The following is a 22,596-nucleotide window of genomic DNA, read 5'->3' on the forward strand; positions in this document are numbered from 1 at the left end:
TTAACCGGGGCTCGTGGCAGAGTCCGTCTCTCGGCTGCTCTGGTGGGTACAGAACACTCGCACACCGGCTGAGGGGTGCTGCCGGTTCCCCTTAACCTCCCTGTGCTCTTCTTGTGGCCCTCCGAAAGGGAACGCCGTGGATCTCGTTGTTGAGGCGGTATGATCCTAAATGGAAGTGTTAACAAAGTAAGAGCTCTTTCGCTCTGTAACGAAAGTAGCACGAGTGGATGGAGAGCTTTGACAGAATGCAAAATTGAGCGTGAAATAAGAATGGCAGTGAAGCGTTCTCTCTTGTCCCAGAAACTCCCCCCACCCCCACCCACTCCCACCTACCCACCCCCCCACCCCCCCGCTACTCTAATTTGCTCCTGTTTGTTGCGCTTTGTCAGCTGCGGGTGAGGGAGGGTCCCAACCAACTGAAATGCCTGGCAACTGTAACCAAGGGGCAGACAGAGCTGGGCTTGGTCATTGGTCTGTGCGACTGACTGGGGGCAGACAGCGAGAGAAAGAGAGGGAGGGAGAGTGTGTGCGAGAGAGAGAGAGAGAGTGAGAGAGAAAGAGAGGATGGGAGAGTGAGGGAGAGAGAAAAGAGGGGGAGGGGACAGTTAGAGAACAGAGATAGTCGGGGGAGAGAAAGCTAGATGGGTTTTCTGAATAGGAAATTTCTCCTGTTTCAGTTTTAAGAAGGAGTGTGAATGAAGGAGGAGCGCAGAGCTGAGGGAGGAAAGAGAGATGTGGTGAAGCCGAGAGAGAGAGAGAGAGAGAGAGAGAGAGGACCTCAGGTGCGGCCAAAACGAGAGGGCGGGAGAGCGAGCGAGGAGGCGAGGGAGTGTGTGAGCGAGAGAGCGAGAGAGAGAGCGCAAGAGAGAGGAAAAAGGGAACTGTGAGCTAGAGAGAGCATCTCCTTCCCACTGCACCAGTGGTGAGGGACAGCTCCTTTTCACTGCTCTCAGCCTCTATGAAAAGGGTATTGTCTTCTTTCAATCAGCGCGTAGTCAACTCTTTTCTTTTATCACTCTGTCTTTGGAGCCTGAGCACTTCTTCGGGGGGGTTTAGTGCGTGTTTTAACTGATTTATTGCGAATGCGAGCGGTGTGCGGTGCAGCCTGGCGTGAGGGAGCTCTCTGGAAGAACGCAGGGGGAAAAGAGACGCCGGTCGCAGAGACGGGCCGGGACCCGGATCCTCCCCCTCCACCGCCGGAGTTTGTGTCCTCCCGCGCAGCCGGGGCTGTTGTTCCAGCCGGGAGACGTACAGTACTGACAGAGTGGAAGAAGAAAAAAAAACTCCAAAGGGGACACAGACTGGCCTCTCGCAACAAAAGCGGACTTTGAATGGAGCCGGGCATGTATAAGTAATAACAACAATAATAAAAAAAGCGAGCGGCGCGGTGGACGGCACGCGGACATGTACGTCTTTCTCCCTCGGCCGAGCCGGCGAGACGGAACATAAACAAGTTTGTGTGATAAACAGCTGAGCGGGACGAGGCCGGCCGCGGCGGAGACGCGGCGCAGCCGGGGACCTCTCATTCGGGATTCCACCGGAGAGGCGCACCGCGGAGCACGGGGTGTCCTCCCGTCCGATGGTTTAGGGGGACCGGAGAAGAGGAATTACGCGGCTCTGGAAAGCGTGGCCTTTCGTTTTTTCTCCTCGAAGCGTGACACGGCTCTTCTGCCGTTACGGTCTGCGGAAAGAAAGTTCGCGGAAAGCGACGGGAGTTGAAATCAAGAGGCTGGAGCCACCGCTGTGGCGCACGACGGCGACACCCTGAACTGTTGTTTGGTGTTGGTTTGTCTCTTGCTCCAGCCGGTTAAAGATCATAAACGCGATCTCTGGAAGGTCCGTGGAACAAGGGCTTGGACATCCTCTCCCACAGAGCGCTCAGTGTTTGTCTAGAGTGTCTGTGTTTTGATTGGGACAATGGGCGACGCGCAGGGGGTCCAGACAGCGACGGGGATGGCTTGCTTTTGAAAGGGGATTAAAAAGAAGTGGACGCGCTTAGCAAGGCTGGGGGGCTCGCTGATCCTGGAGGAATTTTGGAAGGAATCCATATGCGGTATGAGAAATCATAGACAAACCATCAACGCAAATAAGTATCCGAAAGGATCCCTTTAGAATTTTGTCTTCACTGTAAAGATGTTAAACTGTTTTTAGAAGTTTGTGATAATGTAAAATTATTTAATTCATACATTAAGTTATTTTTTCCCTCATTTTTTCTCATTTCCACTCAAAAGGATGATCCTCGAGGCCTCCTGTCTTGTTTAATCTCTTCCAGTAGTGTCTGCAGGAAAGTCGTCTCCTTGGCTTGTGTTGTTTTTTTTTCGCGTTTTTGCCCTGAGGTGTTTCTGTGTTCCTGGATCTCTTCCCTCTGAGGACTTCGCAAAGCCCAGACATTTGCACAACTCATTAGAGGCGTAGAATGCGGCCACAGACTATGAGGAAGTGTTGGGAGAAGGCCTCGCAGGCCCGTCATTGGCAGATACACATTTTAACTTTTTGGTTTTATTTTTAAAGCAGTTGTAGCGTCTTGTCTGCGGAGATGGCGTCTTTGCCGGCTGACCTCTGCTCTGTTTTGCCCAGCTGTATCCCAGTATGACTGGCTGGAGGGGGCTAGCAGTGGCCTTTTGCTATTGTTCTCCGGGTTTTTGTTGATGGACCTTTTACCGAGACCCAGCTATGTGAGAGAAGAATAAAAGTCACAGATAAAGCTGAATTTGCCGACCGGTATAGAGGACAGTGGAAGATGTGCGGCCTTCATTGACGAACCATCTGTTGCGCTTGCCGTAAAGCAGGACTTGACCTACCTGAACCGGAGCTATAACGATGAACCAGTCGGGATTCAGTGAACTGGTGCCCACCCTCACTCCGAATGATAACAGCAGTTTGGGCAGCCCCATCGGCGTATCCTTCAACCACTCCTGCCCCTTGGGGTGGAGGCACAACGAAGGGGCGGAGGCCTGCGTCCTGGAGACGGCGGTCATCGTGCTGCTGACCGTGCTCATCATCGTGGGGAACCTGACCGTGATCTTCGTGTTCCACTGCGCGCCCCTGCTGCACCACTACACGACCAGCTACTTCATCCAGACCATGGCCTACGCCGACCTGCTGGTGGGCCTCAGCTGCCTGGTGCCCACGCTCTCCCTGCTCCACTTCCCCGCGGGCGTCCAGGAGCCCCTCACCTGCCAGGTGTTCAGCTACGTCATCTCCGTGCTCAAGAGCGTGTCCATGGCCTGCCTGGCCTGCATCAGCGTGGACCGCTACCTGGCCATCACCAAGCCGCTGTCCTACAACCAGCTGGTGACGCCGTGCCGGCTCCGCTGCTGCATCGTGCTCATCTGGATCTACTCCTGCCTGGTCTTCCTGCCTTCCTTCTTCGGCTGGGGCAAGCCGGGCTACCACGGGGACATCTTCGAGTGGTGCGCCCGCTCCTGGCCCACCTCCGCCCTGTTCACGGGGTTCGTGGTGTGCCTGCTGTATGCGCCGGCCGCCCTGGTGGTCTGCTTCACCTACTTCCACATCTTCCGCATCTGCCAGCAGCACAACCGCGAGATCAGCGAGCGGCGGGCGCGCTTCCCCAGCCAGGAGATGGAGGCCGGGGAGGGCGGGCACCACGCCGGGCACAGCCCGGACCGCCGCTACGCCATGGTGCTCTTCCGCATCACCAGCGTCTTCTACATGCTGTGGCTCCCCTACATCATCTACTTCCTCCTCGAGAGCTCGCACGTGCTGGACAGCCCCGCCCTGTCCTTCGTCACCACGTGGCTGGCCATTAGCAACAGCTTCTGCAACTGCGTCATCTACAGCCTGTCCAATAGCGTGTTCCGGCTGGGGATGCGCAGGCTCTCCCAGACCCTGTGCTCCTTCAGCGCCTGCGCCACTGCGGACAAGGACTTTGGAGACCCGAAACCCCGAAAGAGAGCTAACTCGTGCTCCATTTGAGAAGTGTGGGAGATGAAAGGAGAAAAGGAAAAATCCCCCCTCAGTTGATCTGAAAGGAAAGCGATGAAAGAGATTTGTTGGAAGAAGCTACTGTATGTAGTGGAGTCAGGTTTGTCCCAGAGGGGGGCACCTCCTCCTCTGGAAGTTTGTGAGAAATCATGAGCGGAGCTTCTAAGCTGTGTGTCTTAGCTACGGCGTTATCGGAATTATGGCACATTACTTGAACAGATCAACGAGCGTTACGGGAAAAACAGCTGAGGGAAGTGGGAATTCTTCAAAGCAGGCTCGTTTCTAAACACTTCTCACAAGGTTAATACGGATAATAATTTGCACAACTTTTAGCTGTGCTGCGCCACGGCTAGCTTCGTTGAACTAGCAGAAGGGTGTTCTCCCTGGCTGTAAAACCCACAGTCCTAATCAGTTGTGGAAATGTAAAGAGGTTATCTGGCAGACGTGCGTTTGGATGTAGCTCGTGTACAGTCTCTGGATCCACGCGAGGCGAAGCGGCATCGTGAAGGTTTCAGTAAATCCGCGGAACGGCGGACGGTCGGTCCGTCGGCGGCACGCTGCAGAGACGTGCAAACGGGCGGAGTCGATAGATTAACACGCGCTCACGCACGCTCAACGCCGTGATTTACACGGGGGACGACGGGCTGTAAAGTGCACTGCATCCAAGCCCTCGGTGACTTACCGCAGGCTCTGCTCTTGTGAACGAGCTCGCTTGTACACCGCAAGGCTGGACGCCGACTGCAGGAAACGGCTCCTGTGCTGCAGTCGCAAAACGGGCCCCCTTACCGCAAAGGCCGTAGCTTTGAGCTGGACGTACGTACACACAAAATAAGATCCCAATTGCTCATGGCATTCCAGTGCATTGTAATTGCATTGTGGCTCAAAGGGCTTGGGTCAGCTGTGACTGGAGAGGATGGATCGTGTTTAACGTTCCTCTTTTTGTGATCGGCCCAAGCGGAGAGCAGGTGGCGGACTGAGAATTTGAGAAGTTGAGAAGCCTCGAAAGACAGCGGCTGGGAATTGATTGACGCTTTTGTGTTCGGCGCGAGCCGGATCCGGGCCCCAGCTGGGTTTGGCGTGCAGGTAGAACATGGCCGCGCGGGATTGAATCCTCGGATGAGTTCTTCCACTTGGGTTCTCACTTGACTGCTTGCAGGTGCACTTTCCCTGGCGTGGAACTCGTCCAACGGCTTGTCACAACAGGATCGACTTCAATCAGCGCGGCTGGGTCTCAGAGACTGCGTCCTTGTCTTTAATGTGCTGGGGACAGACAGGCTAAAGGGGGGGTGGGGGCAAATGCAATCACTATAAGGATGACCATTGATCTTGTGCTACGCTTCAGTGTCTTTCGCTCGAAGTGGACAGAGCAGTATCGAGCGCGGTCATTTTTCCATACCTGTTCTAGTCTATAAGTAAAAGGTGATGCATAAAAATAGCCTAAAGAACGCACAACTTCAGCGATGCCTGGAGTTGTTGAGGTGTTTCCCTTTTCTCCTCTGTGACGAACCCCCTGGCGTCTGTCGTTAGGGCCGTTTGCCGGTACTGTGTCTGTGACCATGTAAGAGCTAAGACATGAGCGGCACAGCGAACTGAACCCGTAGCGTTAGCGTACGTGTGGCGTCCCTGCTGCAGGACTCCATCCCTAGCGTAGGCAGCTCGCTCAAATTATCCTTCACAAGGTTTTACTCTTCGCTCAGATTTACCTTGCGTAACAGATTTATTGTGTCTGTGCCTAATATTTATTTTGATTTACATGGAAAGATGGAAATTCAAGATTTGGGATATCTCCTCATTTTCAAATTATTTTGGATACATTTTTAGGAAATGAATTTAGAGATAGTGACAAGCAAGCTTTATGAAAACATCGAATTCAGAGAACATTCCATTCCTGTTTTTAAATCTTGTATGTCTTTTGTATGATTGCTTTTTTATTTTTAGTTTTTTTAAACGTGAAGCCAAATGAGAACTTGATCTGTGTGGTTTCCTAATTGGGCATTATGACCTTTGTGTTGATGGCAGAGTACTATGTGGATAGAGAAAAACCAAAAAGAAAAAAAAACGATAACTAGCTGTCAAGTTTGTACCTTGCAATTACGAGCAGCGACCTGTGTTCAGTCAACTTTTATCCTTGACTTTATTTCACAATTAAATATATCCTGTAGTTTTCCCTGTCACAGACTGTGTTTGTAAAGAGAAAGAATTTCACTTGAATTTATGTGCAAGTCAAAGTTAATGACAAATGTTGATTGAATCCAGGTCGGTGCGAGTCCCTCACCCCAGCTGGAGTCTTCTGCTTGCTGCTGTAAATCACCGACTCGAGTCTTGCGTGGTTTAATAAGATTCGGAAATCATGGGTCATGTGTGCAAAACTGGTGAACTCCTCTGGTCATTAGTCTACCTGAAGAAACCCACAAAATGGGCTTTATTACCGTACTGTGAAGTGCTGTGAAAGGCATTTTTTTAATCTTCGTTTTCTATCTTTGATTAAAGAAGATTTTAGCCAAAAAAAAAAAAAACATAGGATATCTTTTCTGTGAATATCATGAACTTCATCTGTACTCAGAACCATGAGCCTTTATTTCTTAATGTTTTCAGTCGGTAGCATGACCTTAAGCTTATCAGACGGTAGATAGTAGACCCGTGAGACCTGTTGTCTCCCTTGGGATTGATGAGTAATCATTTCATATGACTGAAAAGTGTCAATGTATGCTTATTTGCAGTTTTTCCTTTCATGAAAGCTAACAGGATTACTTCAGTAACTGGTGTTGAGATACTGCATAACATCTAATAAAATGTAATTATCTCTCTCCACTCTTAAAAGAATGCAAACTTGGCACCAATCTGTGGAGATTTGTTACTTCAGTGTCAGCAGATGCTACAATTGGTTTATCGCATAGATAATGCTCATGAGTCTTACACGGGTGTATTTATTGGGAGCAGTTAGCAGCAAGGGTACCTGTTAAATTTCCTGTTAATTTGTTGCATTTGCCAGTCAGTCTATTCTATTTTTTGTTAATTGCGATTCATTTTGTTCTGTTTATGTTTGGGAGGGGTTTTCCATTGCTCATTTTTCAGATTTTAATGACCAAATGTTTTTAATTACGGAACTGTGGGAATGCAGACTTATAAAATGGCAACGGATCTCTTTAAGACTCAGAGTGCTCCGGTGAGCGTGTTGAATTTTTTGCATACAGATTTTTTTATTCCATTACTGGTGTTGTATATAGGCTTATTTATTTATTTATTTGATTATGTACATGATGATACACTGCTTGTTAAATAGGAGTATCTGTGTGTACCTGTTTTTATCCTGCTGTACAGCTTATGTGTTACAACAGATTAATGAATTGAAAAATCTCTATTAATGATGGCACATACTCATGTGTATTAAACTAGATTGCTGCTGTGACAAAATAGTAAGCTGTTTTTGATTAGGAAACGAATATAATAAATTATACAGTATATATTTTTTTATTTTGAAGATTTTGTCAAAGGCTATGGTTTTGCTGTTGCTACCAATCATGCGTAATAAAAGACGAGGAAACAAATATGTCCTTTTTTATTTCCTCTTTGAATCTATTCACTTTTTGAATTCCATTTTTAAAAATATTTACTGCAAATCTCTCGATGGGCAAAATGCGTATGCGTGCACGGGTATTGTTCATGTAACTGAACTAAAAAAAAGATACATTTTCAAATGCGAGACGAGCGTACCACAGTCAGATTGCAGCTGGAATAGGCTTTGCTGTAAGTGGCAAATGAATAATGAATATTGCTTGTAACAATAATCTCAACCAGGTCAGGCTGAAAGCTTATCTGCACAGCTGTGAGTGAGTGGTGCAGCCTGTTTAACGCTGATCTGCTGGGTGTAGTGTATCAGACCAAAGCTGCTCTCTCTCTGTTTGTTAGAAGTACAATCTGCTGTGTACTATATGGAAACAGAGATATTCTGTGTACTACTGTTACAGCCTGTTTAACCGTGATCTGCTGTGTATAGTATATGGGAACAGAGATACTCTGTGTAAGGTAGGAGTACTGCCTGCTTAACACTGATATGCTGTGTGTAGTATATGGGAACAGAGATACTCTGTGTAAGGTAGGAGTACTGCCTGTTTAACACTGATATGCTGAGTATAGTATATGGGAACAGAGATACTCTGTATAAGGTAGGAGTACTGCCTGTTTAACACTGATGTGCTGTGTATAGTATATGGGAACAGAGATACTCTCTGTATGTGAGTGTGGTCTGTATAGCTCTGCACTGCAGGGCATAGGGCTGCTCTCTACTGCTGTGTAGCACCTTGCTGCAGTGTGTAGGAGGTGTGTACGTGAGGAGTGCCGCCTGTAGCACTCATTTGCAGGTTGTAGGATGTGTGTAACGCTGCTCTCTCCGTGTTTGTGAGGAGTGCAGCCTGTACCACTCATTTGCAGGTTGTAGGATGTGTGTAACGCTGCTCTCTCCATGTTTGTGAGGAGTGCAGGCTGTAGCACTGATATGCAGGGTGCAGGACGCGGGTGCGGGGCCACTCTGCGACGTGCAGCTGTCCTCCCGCGCGGCCGGGCTCGACCTCTTCATCCGCACTGAAAAAGGTCACCGCCGCGCGCTGAAGGAGAAGCGGACGCACTGCAAAATGACCTTTTTGAAAATCCACTCTCCGCATCGAACGTGCGCAAAAAGTGCCTGCCCGTCACGTCAGCACAGTTTTCCTCTCCTAAATAAAATATGAACAGAGGGGCCGCCGCCGCCGTGTTGGTCGCGTGTTCGCCTCAGAGACGCCAGCGGGCCCTCGGGGTCGTGCCGTCGCGGGTCGCCGCGCCGTCGTGTGCGGCCCGGAGGGACCCGGAGAGACGCCGTGACATTCGGTCTGTGGAGACGCACCTCCAGCTCCTTCGCCATTTTGTTTTTCGCTGAGAGGCGGAGAACGGGGAAGGTAATGGCGGTTAATGGGGAACAGTGCGTGGTCTGAGGAGAATGGAACGCCACAGGGGAAGCTGCCCCGTGCTCACGCTGGAGGAAATGCACGCCCCGTCGCAGAAACACAGATGTTTCATAAGGCAGATTAGTCATTAATGTAGTGGCACTGCTGCCCAATCTTATTTCACCGAGAAAATCGAAACAAGGAACAGATTTGTCTCTCTCTCTGTCTCTCTCATATCCCTACGCTCACCCTCTTCACCTCATGCAATTGATAATTAACATTAAAATGATTAATTTAATTATAGTAACAAAATGAAGCGGAAATGAAGAAGGTTGTAGCTGAACTCACACGTCTTTTTATCTTGGGCTTGGATTGCAGAGGGTGACGTAGGTCACATGATTTGATTCCCCCAATTTACTGGCTGTCTGGCCTACCATGTTCTTCACAACTGGGAATGTTTATTTTTATTTTTATTTTGAATTGCCGGCGGCCTTCAGCTGTCTATTGTACTTGTGCCTGTTCTTTAAAACTGGGAAACTCAAGAGGAGCGGAGCCATTTTTTTGTATTTCTATTTTTATTTTTATTTGGAGTGGTCGGTGGCCTTCAGCTGTCTGCTGTACTCGTGTCTGTACTCCATCCCTCGGCCCTGTGGGGCTCCGCAGTACAGACGGGCTCCGCAGTACAGACGGGCTTCGCAGTACAGACGGGCTTTGCTCTACAGACGGGCTTCGCTGTACATACGGGATTCGCTGTACAGACGGGCTCGGCAGTACAGACGGGCTCCGCTCTACAGACGGGCTCCGCAGTACCGACGGGCTTCGCTGCACTGACGGGCTTCGCAGTACAGACAGGCTTCACAGTACAGACAGCCTTCGCTGTACAGACGGGCTCGGCAGTACAGACGGACTCCGCTCTACAGACGGGCTTCGCAGTACCGACGGGCTTCGCTGCACTGACGGGCTTCGCAGTACAGACGGGCTTCACAGTACAGACAGCCTTCGCTGTACAGACGGGCTCGGCAGTACAGACGGGCTTCGCAGTACAGACGGGCTTCGCAGTACCGACAGGCTTCGCTGCACAGACGGGCTCGGCAGTACAGACGGGCTTCGCAGTACAGACGGGCTTCGCAGTACCGACGGGCTTCGCTGCACAGACGGGCTCGGCAGTACAGACGGGCTTCGCAGTACAGACGGGCTTCGCAGTACCGACGGGCCTCGCTGCACAGACGGTCTCCGCGGGAGACGGCGGCTGAGTGAGTGATAAGGCTTTTACTCCCCATCTCCGCCGCGGCGGGAGGCCAGGCTTTTACCGCCAGTCTTCATTCCTCACCGGAGCAAACCGCATCCATTTTCCTGGAAGTCCACGTTGGACTGCTCGGTCCGTTTTTGTTCTTCCGTGTATTTTTTGCGCAAATGTTTTTGTCACACTTCTAGGGCTAAAAAAAGAGGGGGGAGAAAGAAAAAAGACATTATTGATTACTCAGTATTGCCGACGTGCTTTTATCAAACAACGCTCCACCAGTAACTTTCTCTTTTTCCGCCGCGATTATGCAAAGCTTAAGCACACAGCTCACAGGTTTGTCCCAACACTGCTGTGTGTATATTACACAGCGCTGCACTGTGTGACCTTTTGTTAATGTTAGCATTACCATTTTGAAGAGTCGGCGTCTCACGCACACGACCACGCCGCTCAGACAGAACCAGCCGCTGTTTGTGAGGGAGCTGCCATCAGAAGCACCCTACAGGTGTCTTCCTCCACGGCTCCTTTCATCCCGGACCTGTGTTACTGCTGTGTGCTGTATGCGCTGAAAACAGTAAAGGGGAAGATCCCGGTTTTCTATTTTTCCGTGCCCCTCCAGGTTCGTACAGTTAGTCAGTTGTTCTTTCTGCCAGTCTTTCATCCATATTCATGAACACAAAGAAGAAGAGCTTACGGTCCGGGCTGGTGAATATTTATGAAAATCCCCCTTCATGCTCACTGTATAATGAATTGCATTTAATATTAATCTGTGCAGCTGCAGAACACAATAACGTCTCCCTTCAGAAGACGAACTGGGGTCCGAGCAGGAGGAACACCTGCCCCTCTCGGGAACAACAGAGAGCCCGCCGTAATCAAAGACGGCGTATTCACGCCTCTCGTCAGAGACGACGCCGCGCTCTGATTTATTGGCCCTAATGGGGGCTTGCTCATTAAAGAACTTCCCGTCATGCATTTTGCATGGGACGGCTTTTCTCTTCTGAGAGCCCGAACGTGCTGACGCCGCCTCGGGTTCTGCTTTTACACCGGCGGCCTCTGGGGGGCGCACCGCGAGACTCACGTTAGGTGTGGTCACAGGGGGGCGGGGGGGGCGGGGGGTGGGGGGGTATTACGACTGACCTGAACCGGGGTGACCCAGCGTGTCCACGGAGACGAAAGCGTAACCGGATCCAGCGAGACTCGGGCCGAGCGAGCGGGTCCGGAGCAGACGTCATGGGGGTCCCGTTTCCTGGGGGCCGAACTTTGCGGACTCTCTCTCCGCTCGAGGGCCCGTCGCTCCCCGCCGCCGAATCGCGGTGACAGCCGACGAACGGCCGGCGGTGCGTTGACGGTAACGCTCGCCGACAGCTGCCCACGCCGCGGTCGCACGCCCGTTCGCGGTCGTTCCGCCATCTGTCCGTCGCGCGCGTTACGTCTGAGGAGCTCTGAGCGACAGCGAGCGGACCGCCTCCCACCGGAGGTGGAGCCGCGTCACCCTGATTACTTTCAACAGCGCCGAAGAGCGGCGGCTTCAGTCGCCATTACCGCGTGTTAATCGCTGAGTGGAAACGACAGGAAGGACAGAGCGAGTGACAGCTCTCCCTGAACGCCGGCGTGAGGCGACCAGGTCGGGTTCTTTTGCGGTGGTCGTTGGCGGTCGGCGCAGCCGGGCGCTTTTCGGCGTAGGGGTGAAGTCAGACTCGGCTGTGTTGGTTCAGTATAATGCGTTGTGAACACGCTGAGGGACTGGCTTCCGGATTCGAGCTGGCACGGGGGAGCTTTCCACGGTGCGCAGACATGCTGGAATGTGCGCAATGCGCTAACTGGCTAGCCTTCGCCCGCCCCAGCGGTGGCAGCCCTGAACGGGCAGCTGAGTGGTGGAACTCTCATTCTGAGCACCGTCTGTACAGTTTTAGATGGAAGTCTGTTCTTCCCTGTGCAGCTGGGACACGGAACAGCATTCAAAAAGCACTTGTGCAATCCAATTTGCCCCGGCACCAAACTGTCTTTTTAAACTCGCCTATGAAAGTCTCATCTATCCATTCATAGTATTTGAAAGGGAAGGATTGGCAGTTGGGCTCTGATTGCTTTAAAATGGCCTCTTGTGTTGCGTTGGGCGAGTGCGGCCCGGGGAAATGGCTCCGCGTTTGGCCTGCTGGGATAGCGTTATCAGCGGCTAATTGTCGGCATCCCGGTCGTCAGGATGATTATTGTTTTGTAATTACTTGTCTTTTTGACCCCTCGAAATGGGCGCGAGGTGTAAATATAGCTCTCTTCCCTCTGAGTGGGCGACGGCACCGAGCCCAGCTCCCCAGAGGATGCTGCCCAGCTGCCAGGTTCCTGTGCCACGGCTGGCGTTGGCACACGGACAGGCCCGCCACCCCCTCTGCGGGGAATGAGCCCGGCTCGGATAGAGGAGGGGGGGCGGGAGAGACGCTTCGACACCGAGCTCTGGGTCTTATTCAGTGTAGTGCAGGTGTCCCCGCACCCCCCCTCCTTCCCCCCTCCCTCCCCGGTGCTCCTGTTCCCAGCTGAACATAACGCTTCCAAAATGCAGGTAAGGCAGCCAAGCTGTCATCTGCCTTAACCGCCAGCCGTCCCGCGGGACTTCCATTCAATTAAGAGTCGCGAGTCGCGCAGCGGCCCCGCGGTCGCTCCTCTCTCTCTTCCTCCGCCGCCGCGCGCTGCTCTGGCGGTTTTACACGCCGACGCCGCGGACCGGCGTGCCGCGAAAAACCCCTCTCTCAGGGCCGTTTGTAGCGGGCTCCCCGCTCGCGAGAGGCCGTCTGGGGAGATGCCCAGCGGGGACGATGCTCGCGGCCAGCTTCCGCGCCGCCGCCTGCGTTCGCCCACGTCCGCCCGCGATCGCGCGCGAGCGGGCGAGAGCCAATTAAGAGGCCGGGGCTGAGCTCCCCGACCCCGCCGAGGCGTGGGCGGCCGCGTCGGGCTCCTCGACGCCGCCGCCGCCCACGGGAGCGACGCGACGGTGGGGGCGCGAGCTGCGTGCCGTAACCACGGTCACAGGCGGCTGCAGGAAGCCCGTGAGCCGCGATGCACACCGTTACTGCTGGCCTTGGCAGGGAGTGGGCGTGGCCTTGGCAGGGAGTGGGCGTGGCCTCGCCGTGAGCCCCGCTCGTTTGACCCTGTTATTTCAGCGCGGCGCTTGGAGGCTCAGGGATTTGCAGGAGTCAGTGTTCTATTAATATAGACCCTCTCAGGTGCTCTGTGGTTGGCAATTAAGGCATCTGGGGCAACAGACCAATAAGAGCCATATGTTCCTTCTTGGCCAGGAAGGCTGAAAAATGTATGTCCTTTGAAGAGCACATACAGTGAGCTCCATAATGTTTGGGACAGCAGCTTTTATTTGAGTATTTTTATACGCATTGGTTTCACCATGTAGAAATTATGGCACTTCTTATACATAGATTATTATGGAGCTTACTGTTACCCAGAGAAACATGTTATCGTTTTATTGAATCATACAATATATAAATAAATGAAAGTTGTGATTTCTCATTCTACCATCAGTCAGTATATTTCTGTGTACTTCATTATTTTCGGACCAGTTTTGGTGGGTGAGGCGCACCCCCTACGGCAGAAATATTCGTGAATTTTTGGGGTGAAGGCACCGGAGAGCGCTCGAGAAACAGCCGGGCTCCATGGCGCCATCGTCATGGAAACCGCAAAGAGAGAGCAGAACGCGCACGCTCAGATGCAGCCACCTGTGATGATCATTTAAAAATTTATTGGGAATAACCAGCATTCCTCTTCCTCCCCCCCCCCCCCCACAGCGGAGAGTTTTGACGAGCGGGTCCGGGGGCGGAGCTCCGTTTTCCCACAGCAGACGCATGACATCCGAGTCTCTCCCCATTGTGTCCTCTGAAAAGCACAGCCCAGAGATCGGGTGTCTTGGAGGAGCCAGAAATAGAACCTAGATGGAATAACCAAGCAATGTAATTAACTGATGAAAAAACTATGTCCCATTGAAGACGCCGCGCAGTTGGGAAGTGGGGGCGTGGGGGTGGGGGGTGGGGGTGGGGGTGTTGGGAGGGTGGGTGGTGGACGGGGGGGAGGGTTTGATTGCTCCCCCCCCCCCCCCCCCAGGAATGGTCTCCTGGGCCTTGCATCATTTAATCAGATGCAACACGTGGCAGGCTGTGAGAAGACTTATAAAAGCCATTGCTGAGGAACAAAGTGTGTGGGCCAGACGCCGGTATCCAGTAACCGCATCTGTCACTGCCCCCCGGAAAAGTGCGCCGAAGGAGGACCGTCATGCGGGGGTCGGTGAATAATTTAAGGGCTAGCGCAACAAAAGAGCAATATGGCGGGCGGCCTGGGAGCCCTGCTGGCGATGACGAGGCAGCAGGCGCTCGCAGCGGGGCCCCTCCGCGCTGCCTGCTCGGGGCCAGGAGTCGCTCCCCTCCCTCGGCCCCGGTGCGCTGCTCTGTCTGGCGCTCCCGATGAGCAGCGGTCAGCTAGCGGGTCTTCTGTCTTCTGCTCCCGCTCGGTTATAATGGAGCCGCTCCAAGCTGTCAAAGGTCTGTGTGTGTGTGAGTGTGTGTGCAGTATGTGTTTGCGCGTGTGTGTGTGTGTGTGTGTGTGTGTGTGTGTGTACGTGTGTATGTGTGTTTGGGTGTGTGTGCGCGTGCATTCGTATGCATATCGGGATTTTAATCGCACTGTGTGATTGCTGATGCACCGTTTGTGCGTTCGCGCGTAAGACGCACAGGCCTGTGTGAATCTCTCACATAGGGGTGTGCCTGAACGTGCGAGCTCTTTCCATCCAGCTCTTTGTGCGGCCGTCGGCGGTAGCCGCTGCGCGAGCCGGCCGGCGGTCCCGCACCTTTAAAAGCCGCTTCGCGTGTGGGGCGATGCGAGGAGCCAGAGAGAGAGAGAGCGACGTGCTGAAACGAGCAGAACCTCGGCGACTCCGCTCTCACCCAACACGAAATAAATGTCAACTGCCATCGCGCCTCCACAAAATGCATTCAGCGTGAGCAAGTGAAAAATAAAGAAAACCCCCCCCCCTCAGTTCTGCAAATACAGTTGTGCATCAGTCACATTCCTGCTTCTGAGTGTGAATAAAATGTGAATTAATCATGAAGTACAGTTTCTGGTTTTTTTTGTGTTTAAATATACCTGAATAGATCACAGCCAAATAGCCACAGTAGGTCTGGCCACCTCGACTGACCCTCGCTTCCGCTTCTCGGCCTTTCGGTGAACGAGTGTGAGCGTGTGCATTGAGCTGTGCAAAGTGATTAACAGGCCCTGTAGAGGAATGTTATCTGAGCTGTCTGCAGCTGTCACTGGTGTTCCAGTTCCTCCACTGTAGCCCCCAAGACTTTACGGATGTACCGTAACTATGGCAACCCCCGCGCTTGAAAAAATCGAGATCGGCGAGGTATTTTAGTCTGTTTGAAGTTTAAAAATAGGGATCAATTAGAACTGATGTTGTTTCTGCTTTCAGCATCAGTTATTTTATTTGGTTTCTTTCTCATGGTTTATTCCTCATGTAATTTTGCTGGCAGCATAGGCGTATAGTACGCCCCTCTCTGGTGGAGAGCCAGGCTGGGCTTGCCCTCTGAGCCACTCTCCCTGTGTGTCGTTACAGTGCTATCGACTGTCTAAGCAGCAACGAAACCTCTCCACTCGGAATAGTGGCCAGCGTGCAGCGTCTCCGAGCAACAAGCGTGGTGCCTGTCACCGGGAACACGGGGACACTGTACACTGTACCTGCTGTCATTAGGGACACGTTCCACACAAAGAGCATGCGGCCATGTCCCCGCGCTGCTCACGGGGGCCATTTTACAGCCCGGCTCTCCAGCTGCACTCAGGCTGGATGCCCTGGGTTACCTGCCTGAGGACCAGCTTTTGAAGACTATATGAACAGAAGTATCTGGACACCCCTTGGGTCTGGGGCTGTTTTTAATGGTTCAGGTTAGGACCCTTAGTTCCAGTGAAGGAATATCTTAAAGCTACAGTATAAAATGACATCCTAGACCTAGACGATTCTGTGCTTGCAAGTTTTGGGGAAAAAGCCCCGTATAGAAACGTATAGAAATGGTTTTGTCCAGAACAATGTGGAAGAACTGGACTGGCCTGCACAGAGCCCCGACCTCAACCCCATCCAACGCCTTCGGGAACGATTGGAAGGCCGACTGCGAGCCAAACGCAATCGCCTAACGTCAGCGCTCCACCTCACTAATGCTTTTCTGGCTGACGAGGAGCAAATCTCTGCATCAGTGCGCCAGCCAATGGTGGAAAGCCAGAAGAGTGGAGGCTGTTTATAGCAGCAAAGGGGGACCAACTCCGTATAAATGTCCCTGACTTTGGAATGAGATGTTGGAAGGGCAGGTGTCTGTATACTTTTAGCTTTATAATGTTGTGACTCTAAGCATGGGCAGTTGTACTGGCAGCCTCAATCTGTTATTTTTTTCTTGCCCAGTACCCCACTATTTCTTTTACAATTATACTGTTGCACGGGTCCAGGTAATAGGGTCCTGAAGCCTACCATCCTAATATAAGTCTTAACCCTCACTTCTCTTTAAATAGTAACCCGCCTGCTGCCCAGCTACCTGGAGAAATGTGCCCTCACCCTTTGTGTCACAATAAGTCGGTTTATTGTTTTTCTGATTTTGCACGCGAGAACCTCCGCCGAATCCGATTGGCTATCGTTGTGCTGAACCTGAGCCGTATCTGTTCTAGGTAGCCTAAAGCAAAGTGCAGCGCTGCATTGCTGGAACAATGACGCTGATGTTCTGGCTGAGTACGTGTTGTCATTAGGACTGTCTCTCTCAGGCCACCTGGCCTCGCCCCCAGCCATAAGAGCTTCCGGCAGAGCCCAGCTCCGTCAATTTGTGACATGCGCGCGGACGCAGACCGCGCCGGCGGCCGCCATGGCGGAGAGCGGACTGGTCCGGCTAGCGGACGGAGGAGGGAGGGGAAGCTTTTTGCCGGGGTTCCGTACCCCGCAGCCTCCTCACCCCCGCCCGCGAACTCACCCCGCCCCGCCCCGCCCCGTCACAGCATTCGGACAGGGGGCAGCCCCGCAGAACCGCCTCTTTTTCGTTTTCGCCGGGTTGGCGGGGCTTCGCGCGCGTTCCGTCGCCGACGCGGTTAATGCCCGGCCGTCCCCACAGCGGCGCACGCCGAGCGCGCATGCATTATGCATGGCCAAGATTAATCTGTCTCGGCGCTGGCCAGGATTAGAAGGCACTCCGGCGCTCCTGCTCCTTCATGCCTCTCCTTTTATTTTGTCTCTTCTACAAGGTTGTGCCTTGTGATCAGACTAATGCTGCTGTTTGTCAATTTCAATTACGGGCTCCTTTGAAGTGGTAGATCCCGCCCGGGGGAGAAATAGGGGTGGTAATATCCTTCCTGTCAATCACCCTGCGTTTCTCCCTCTGTTCCTCCCCGGCCGGCCCCAAGTGCCGCGCGGTTATTCTTTCATGGGAGTAATAATGCAAAGGCACGGCTGTCTGTTCATTTTTCAAAACTTATCGTTATGACATTTGTAAGCTCTCGCGCCATCTGTTTTCTTTGCGTGATTCATTGCCGAGCGAGCGTCGTGCGATTCTTGGCGAATAAAAATTGAACCCACGTCGGAGCCCGTTCTGCAACAAATCCATTTACCGGCAGAAATCATCTCCCGAAGGACCGTTTCAGTGCACGAGCAGATAAAATAAAAGGATTAGTAAACAGGTGACATGAACTGCAGGCAGGTAGCAAACTGGTAATGGAATATGGATTGATTCATTTCATAATAACTTAGAACCAGTGGTGGTAGGGTCTGGAAGGAGGAAGGAAGGGCTATGATGAATATTCTGGTCTAGAGTAACTCTCCCTTATCTACTGCTGTGTCAGCACCGTTCTGCTACCCGTGGGTTCAACTGAAGCAAGATTTTAACCCTGCTTTAAACAGATAAACAATGACTAGATGAATGTCATATCAAACGGGGTAACTGCAATTGAGTGTACTATACTGGGACTACTATTCATTTTTAAGTATTCCAGCGAGGCCTTTGAGAGTTTAAGCGCACTTGGATTTGTCCGTCTGAATCACAACTGACTTCATTAAGACTCTTAATCCATTTAAGTAACAGCAACAAGGCTACAGTTATTGACTGAGGAACTTGACTGCAATATCTCGGAAGCCGAAATTGCTCTCAGTTGCAAATGAAAGCCATGAACTAGTCTTGCCCAACTGGAAATTAATTCGGAACGTCATGTTCCCCTTTTTCAATTTTGAAGCTTTATGGACTGCTATTTCTCAATTTATCTTGGGAAAAAGTTTGAGAATTGACCCCATTTTAATCCATGTATCTCAAACGCAGCAGGAGTGAGAAACGTATTATTCTCAGTTGATCTGTATTTCTCAGTTCAAGAAATTGAAGGAATAGATCAAAACAGAGCTCATCGTATATGACTGTTTGACCTTCAGTTGGGTCCCATTGACCAACTGGCCGAGATCTTCCCTTGAGATCGTCAATTAGCAGACGCAGATGAGTGCGCCTGGGCTGCCTGTGGTCTCAGCACGCATCAGCAGGAAGGAGCTATGTAGAGGAGCAAGTAACCCACGGGCTGGGAAATTCATCTGACCTGAAATTTTAATCTGATCCCAAGCTAAGTGAAGGAAAGCGGGAGGCGCATTCGCGGGCTTCCTGTTTCCTGTTTTAATTCCCGAGTAAACATGGAGTCCCGTCTCCCCCGGGAGGATTTGCTGGTACAAAGGCGGCTTCGCCGTTTCGGAAAAAAAAAAGCCGGAGTTATTAAAAGAGGCGCCCGTGCCGATTGCCGGTTACGTCAGCTCGGGGTGAGTGGAAAACTGTGCGCGGAAAGCCACCCCCCCATCCGTGTCCCGCTGCGTGCCGCTCGCCGCCTGTCAGCCCCCATGTCCTCGCCGTCTTCACGCTAGTTCTGTTTGCTGTCGTCTTGCGTTTCGTGGCGAGCCACTCGTCGCCCGTCGGGGGCCCTCATGAAGCTGGCCGAAGCTCTCGCGCGGGTGAGCCAATGGGAGCGCTTCTGACGGAGGAAAGCACGTAAGAGCGCGCACGTTGCCACAAGTCACACGGAGATGGTGCGACTGGTTGTGGGACATGTGTGTAAGGAAGGAGCAGGGCCTCTCCAACCCAGGCCTGGAGCTACACTGTGTGTACTGGTGTTCATTGCAACCCCTGAATTGCAACGAGCGACTAATCGTTGTTAATTAGTCACTTTTAATGTCTGTTGTGTTATGATTCACCCCGAGGCCACATTGTGCCAGAAATAGCTGTGAAAACCATGAATAAATATCCCATATTCACATCCTGGGACTTTTAATCAGTCAAATCAACTGATGTTTTCATTTAATGCTCTATATGGAAAATGGTTCATTTAGAAAGAGGTTAAATGCTTTGGTTGATTAAATTATAGACTGACAGGTAAAATCAGTGGGGTACTAATTGCAGAAAGCATGAACACCTGGTCAGGGAAACCATTGTGGAAAATTGAGATCTGAAAATAACACTAAAGCAAATGGCAAGAAGCCAGATCTGTTCTGTGATGATGAATTTAATTTAGAACTTAAAGGCATACTATGCATTATTTTTTAGCTGCGACCGCCGGTCGGTCGGTCGGTCGGTCGGTCAGTTGGTTGGTCGGTTGGTCGATCGGTCGGTTAGTCCACAAAACTGTCCCACCCTGTAGCGGCCACAGTTTTCGCCCCAGGAGGCTGAAATTTGGCATGGAGGTTGGTCATGACCGAAGGTAGAGCTGAGTAACTTTCAGGCCGATTGACCAAGAGGGGGCGTGGCGATGGGCGTGGCCTATCACAAAAAGGCGCATAACTCCCAAATGGATTCACAGATTTGCACAAGATTTTGTGGAAAGGTTGGTCATGAGCCAAAGAAGAGGTCACGTGTTTGTGTGAGGGTGTGTGCGTGGATGCATGCATGCAGAAAAGCACGCCATGGCTAGAAACATCTCAAACACATTTTAGAATAACAAATGCAGGTAGAGATACATGAATTCCATGAAAATGCTTAAGAGTGTGCTAGTGCATAATCGATGTGCGTTAACATGCTTCTTTTATTATATTTTCAAGGTAAGAATTCTGCATAGTATGCCTTTAAGCAGATGTTTTCAACAGCCTTAATTGGTCAAGAAATTGGCTGCAACAAAAGCCAGCATACACAGTGGTCCTCCAAGGTCAGAATCGACAACCCCTGTGCTAGAGATTTCAGATTTCTATACTGTAGCACAGAAAGCTCTCTCTCACTCTCACTCTCTTGCTGTCATTCTCTCTCTCTCTATCTCTCCCTCCCTTTCTTTCTCCCCTCCCCTTTTTCTTTCTCTGCTTTTCGCTCGAGGCACACAGATGTCAGTGGCTAAATTACCATTTGGAGCTCCTCTCCTTCAGTTTATTTATGAATACCATTTGTCATGAACCCAGGGTTTATGAGGCTGCACTGAAATGAGAGATCCATTTTCCTACTCGTAGAAAGAGAGAGAGAGTGAGAGAGAGAAAGAGAGAGAGGGGGCACAGAGAGAGGAGAAAGGAAGAGGATAATTAAGCATTAAGCAGACAGGAATGCGGTGGGACTACCAAACTTGTGTCTCTCTGCTTTAGGATAAGTGACCACAGCTGCTCTCTTTGCATTTCCCGTGTACCGAGAATGCAACAGCAGCATTAGTGTGTATTGGGAAGTCTCAGTGGATGCAGTTCGTGTTATTACTGGAGTAATTGTAGTGTAGGGCCCCTGAGGAACCACAGTGGCTGGAGTTTATGCTCAGAGCCCTGGGCCGGAGGGCAGAGCTCTCCCATCAAGGCTGGTGTGGGGGTTGGGCAGGGGGGGGGGCTGTGGAGCCAAATCAGCACTTTTTATTTTGGTCCTAAATGGGTTACCTGCCTGTGCACTCAGCTGAGCTGAGTAATGCTGTGTCTGTAAACAGCCCCCAGAGCAGCAATTAAAGCGCGCTCTCTCTCCAGACAGCCAATCACAAGAGCCCGGAGGAGAGGGGGAGAAACGGAGCCAAGATAGCGCGGCGCGGGCCTCCCACGGACCGGCACTTACATTACTGTCACCGCGATATTAAACACCCGCTCCATTCGCTGGATGCTCCCTTCGCCGCTCTCTCTCCCTCTCGCGCGTCTGAAGAGCGAGCGAGCCGAGCGAGGAGAAGCGCCCCAGGATAATCCTGTCGAGTTAAATATACATAAACGCGCAGCCACCAGCAAAGCGCTCCAGCTGATCGTACTCCTTTTAACTCTCTCCTTCAGCTGAATCAGACGCTGCGCCCCGTATCGCAGCGTGCCGGGGATTGGGACTTCGTTTTGACCTCGCGTTCCGTGCCCGGATTACGCAAGTCCGAAATACGCCAGGAGAAACGCGTGGAGACGTGTTTTACGCGTCTGATGAAGGTTGTCGTTTGGGGGGGGGGGGCTTAGGCTGGGAAACAACGTGGCTTTCGGCAACGTCCCGATGACATTATGGGGGAGTCGCTCTTGGTCTCATAGACGATTCGGAACAAGTGGGGGACTTGAGTGTGAACCCATCTAACACACATCACCACCCCTCACACGGTACGTGTGTGTGCACGTACGCACGCACGCACGCACGCACACACACACACACACACACGCATGAACACACTAGTGTCCCGCCACACACAGGCAAGCAGCTGCATACACACACATACACGCACGCACACACGCACGCACACACACACGCATGTTCACGCCGGTGTCCAGCCGCACACAGGCAAGCAGCTGCATACACACATGCACACACGTACGCACACACACACGCATGTTCACGCCGGTGTCCAGCCGCACACAGGCAAGCAGCTGAACACACACACACACACACACACACGCACGCACACACGCACACGCATGCTCACGCCGGTGTCCAGCCGCACACAGGCAAGCAGCAGACCGGAACAGACCGGCTTTCTGTGTGAGTGCCCAGCGAGCCCGGCTCCCCCTCAGCGCTGCAGTGACGCTGTCTTTTTATAGCTAACTGTTTATAATGTTCAAAGGGGCGGGCGAGCCCCAGGGGCGGAGCGCGGATTCCACACCGCCATCTGCGCTCCCGACAGCGCCGCCTCATCACCTCTACGGGCGCCGAGAGGGGGAAGACGGACGGAGGGCAGTAAGACTCCTCCCCTCTCGGTCAGCCTCTCCGACGAACGCCTCACCGCCCCGGTGACACACCGCTGACCGTTTGTCCAATCACGATCGGCCGCCGTTTAGCAGGCCGGGAAACGAATCTCCGAAACACAGGGTGAATAGATAGATGAAGGGGCTCTGTAGTGTAAGAGTAGGCGATTGGAGGGCGGGAGAAGGCGAAGGCTCGTATTAACTCTGGGTCCGGTTATGGTGCTCTGAGTCCGCCCCCCAGCCTCCAGGGCCGAGTTAGCTTCAGAGGTCTGCGAGTTTATAATTGATAAGCGCAATTAGGGGAGATGCGCAACATTTCTCCGGGTGAAGATCGGTCTTAATAAGCTTCCTCAGAT

At 52.0% G+C, this 22,596-nt stretch overlaps 2 protein-coding genes across 5 annotated transcripts in view; both read left to right on the plus strand.

Annotated features, from left to right (window-relative positions):
• rabgap1l (RAB GTPase activating protein 1-like) overlaps positions 1-22,596 on the plus strand; it is a 95,303-nt gene that overhangs the window by 30,444 nt on the left and 42,263 nt on the right. The window lies entirely within an intron of this gene.
• Positions 348-6,480, plus strand: gpr52 (G protein-coupled receptor 52). The gene has a single exon (XM_035415779.1). It carries the CDS (start codon positions 2,821-2,823, stop codon positions 3,934-3,936), a length of 1,116 nt encoding a protein of 371 aa, XP_035271670.1. The 5' UTR covers positions 348-2,820; the 3' UTR covers positions 3,937-6,480.

The sequence above is a fragment of the Anguilla anguilla genome, chromosome 4 (assembly GCF_013347855.1).
Source record: "Anguilla anguilla isolate fAngAng1 chromosome 4, fAngAng1.pri, whole genome shotgun sequence".
NCBI classification, from domain to species: Eukaryota; Metazoa; Chordata; class Actinopteri; order Anguilliformes; family Anguillidae; genus Anguilla; species Anguilla anguilla.

Excerpts from the sequence above, each read along its gene's own strand:
- gpr52 (XM_035415779.1), top strand. The coding sequence starts at position 2,821 with ATGAACCAGTCGGGATTCAGTGAACTGGTGCCCACCCTCACTCCGAAT.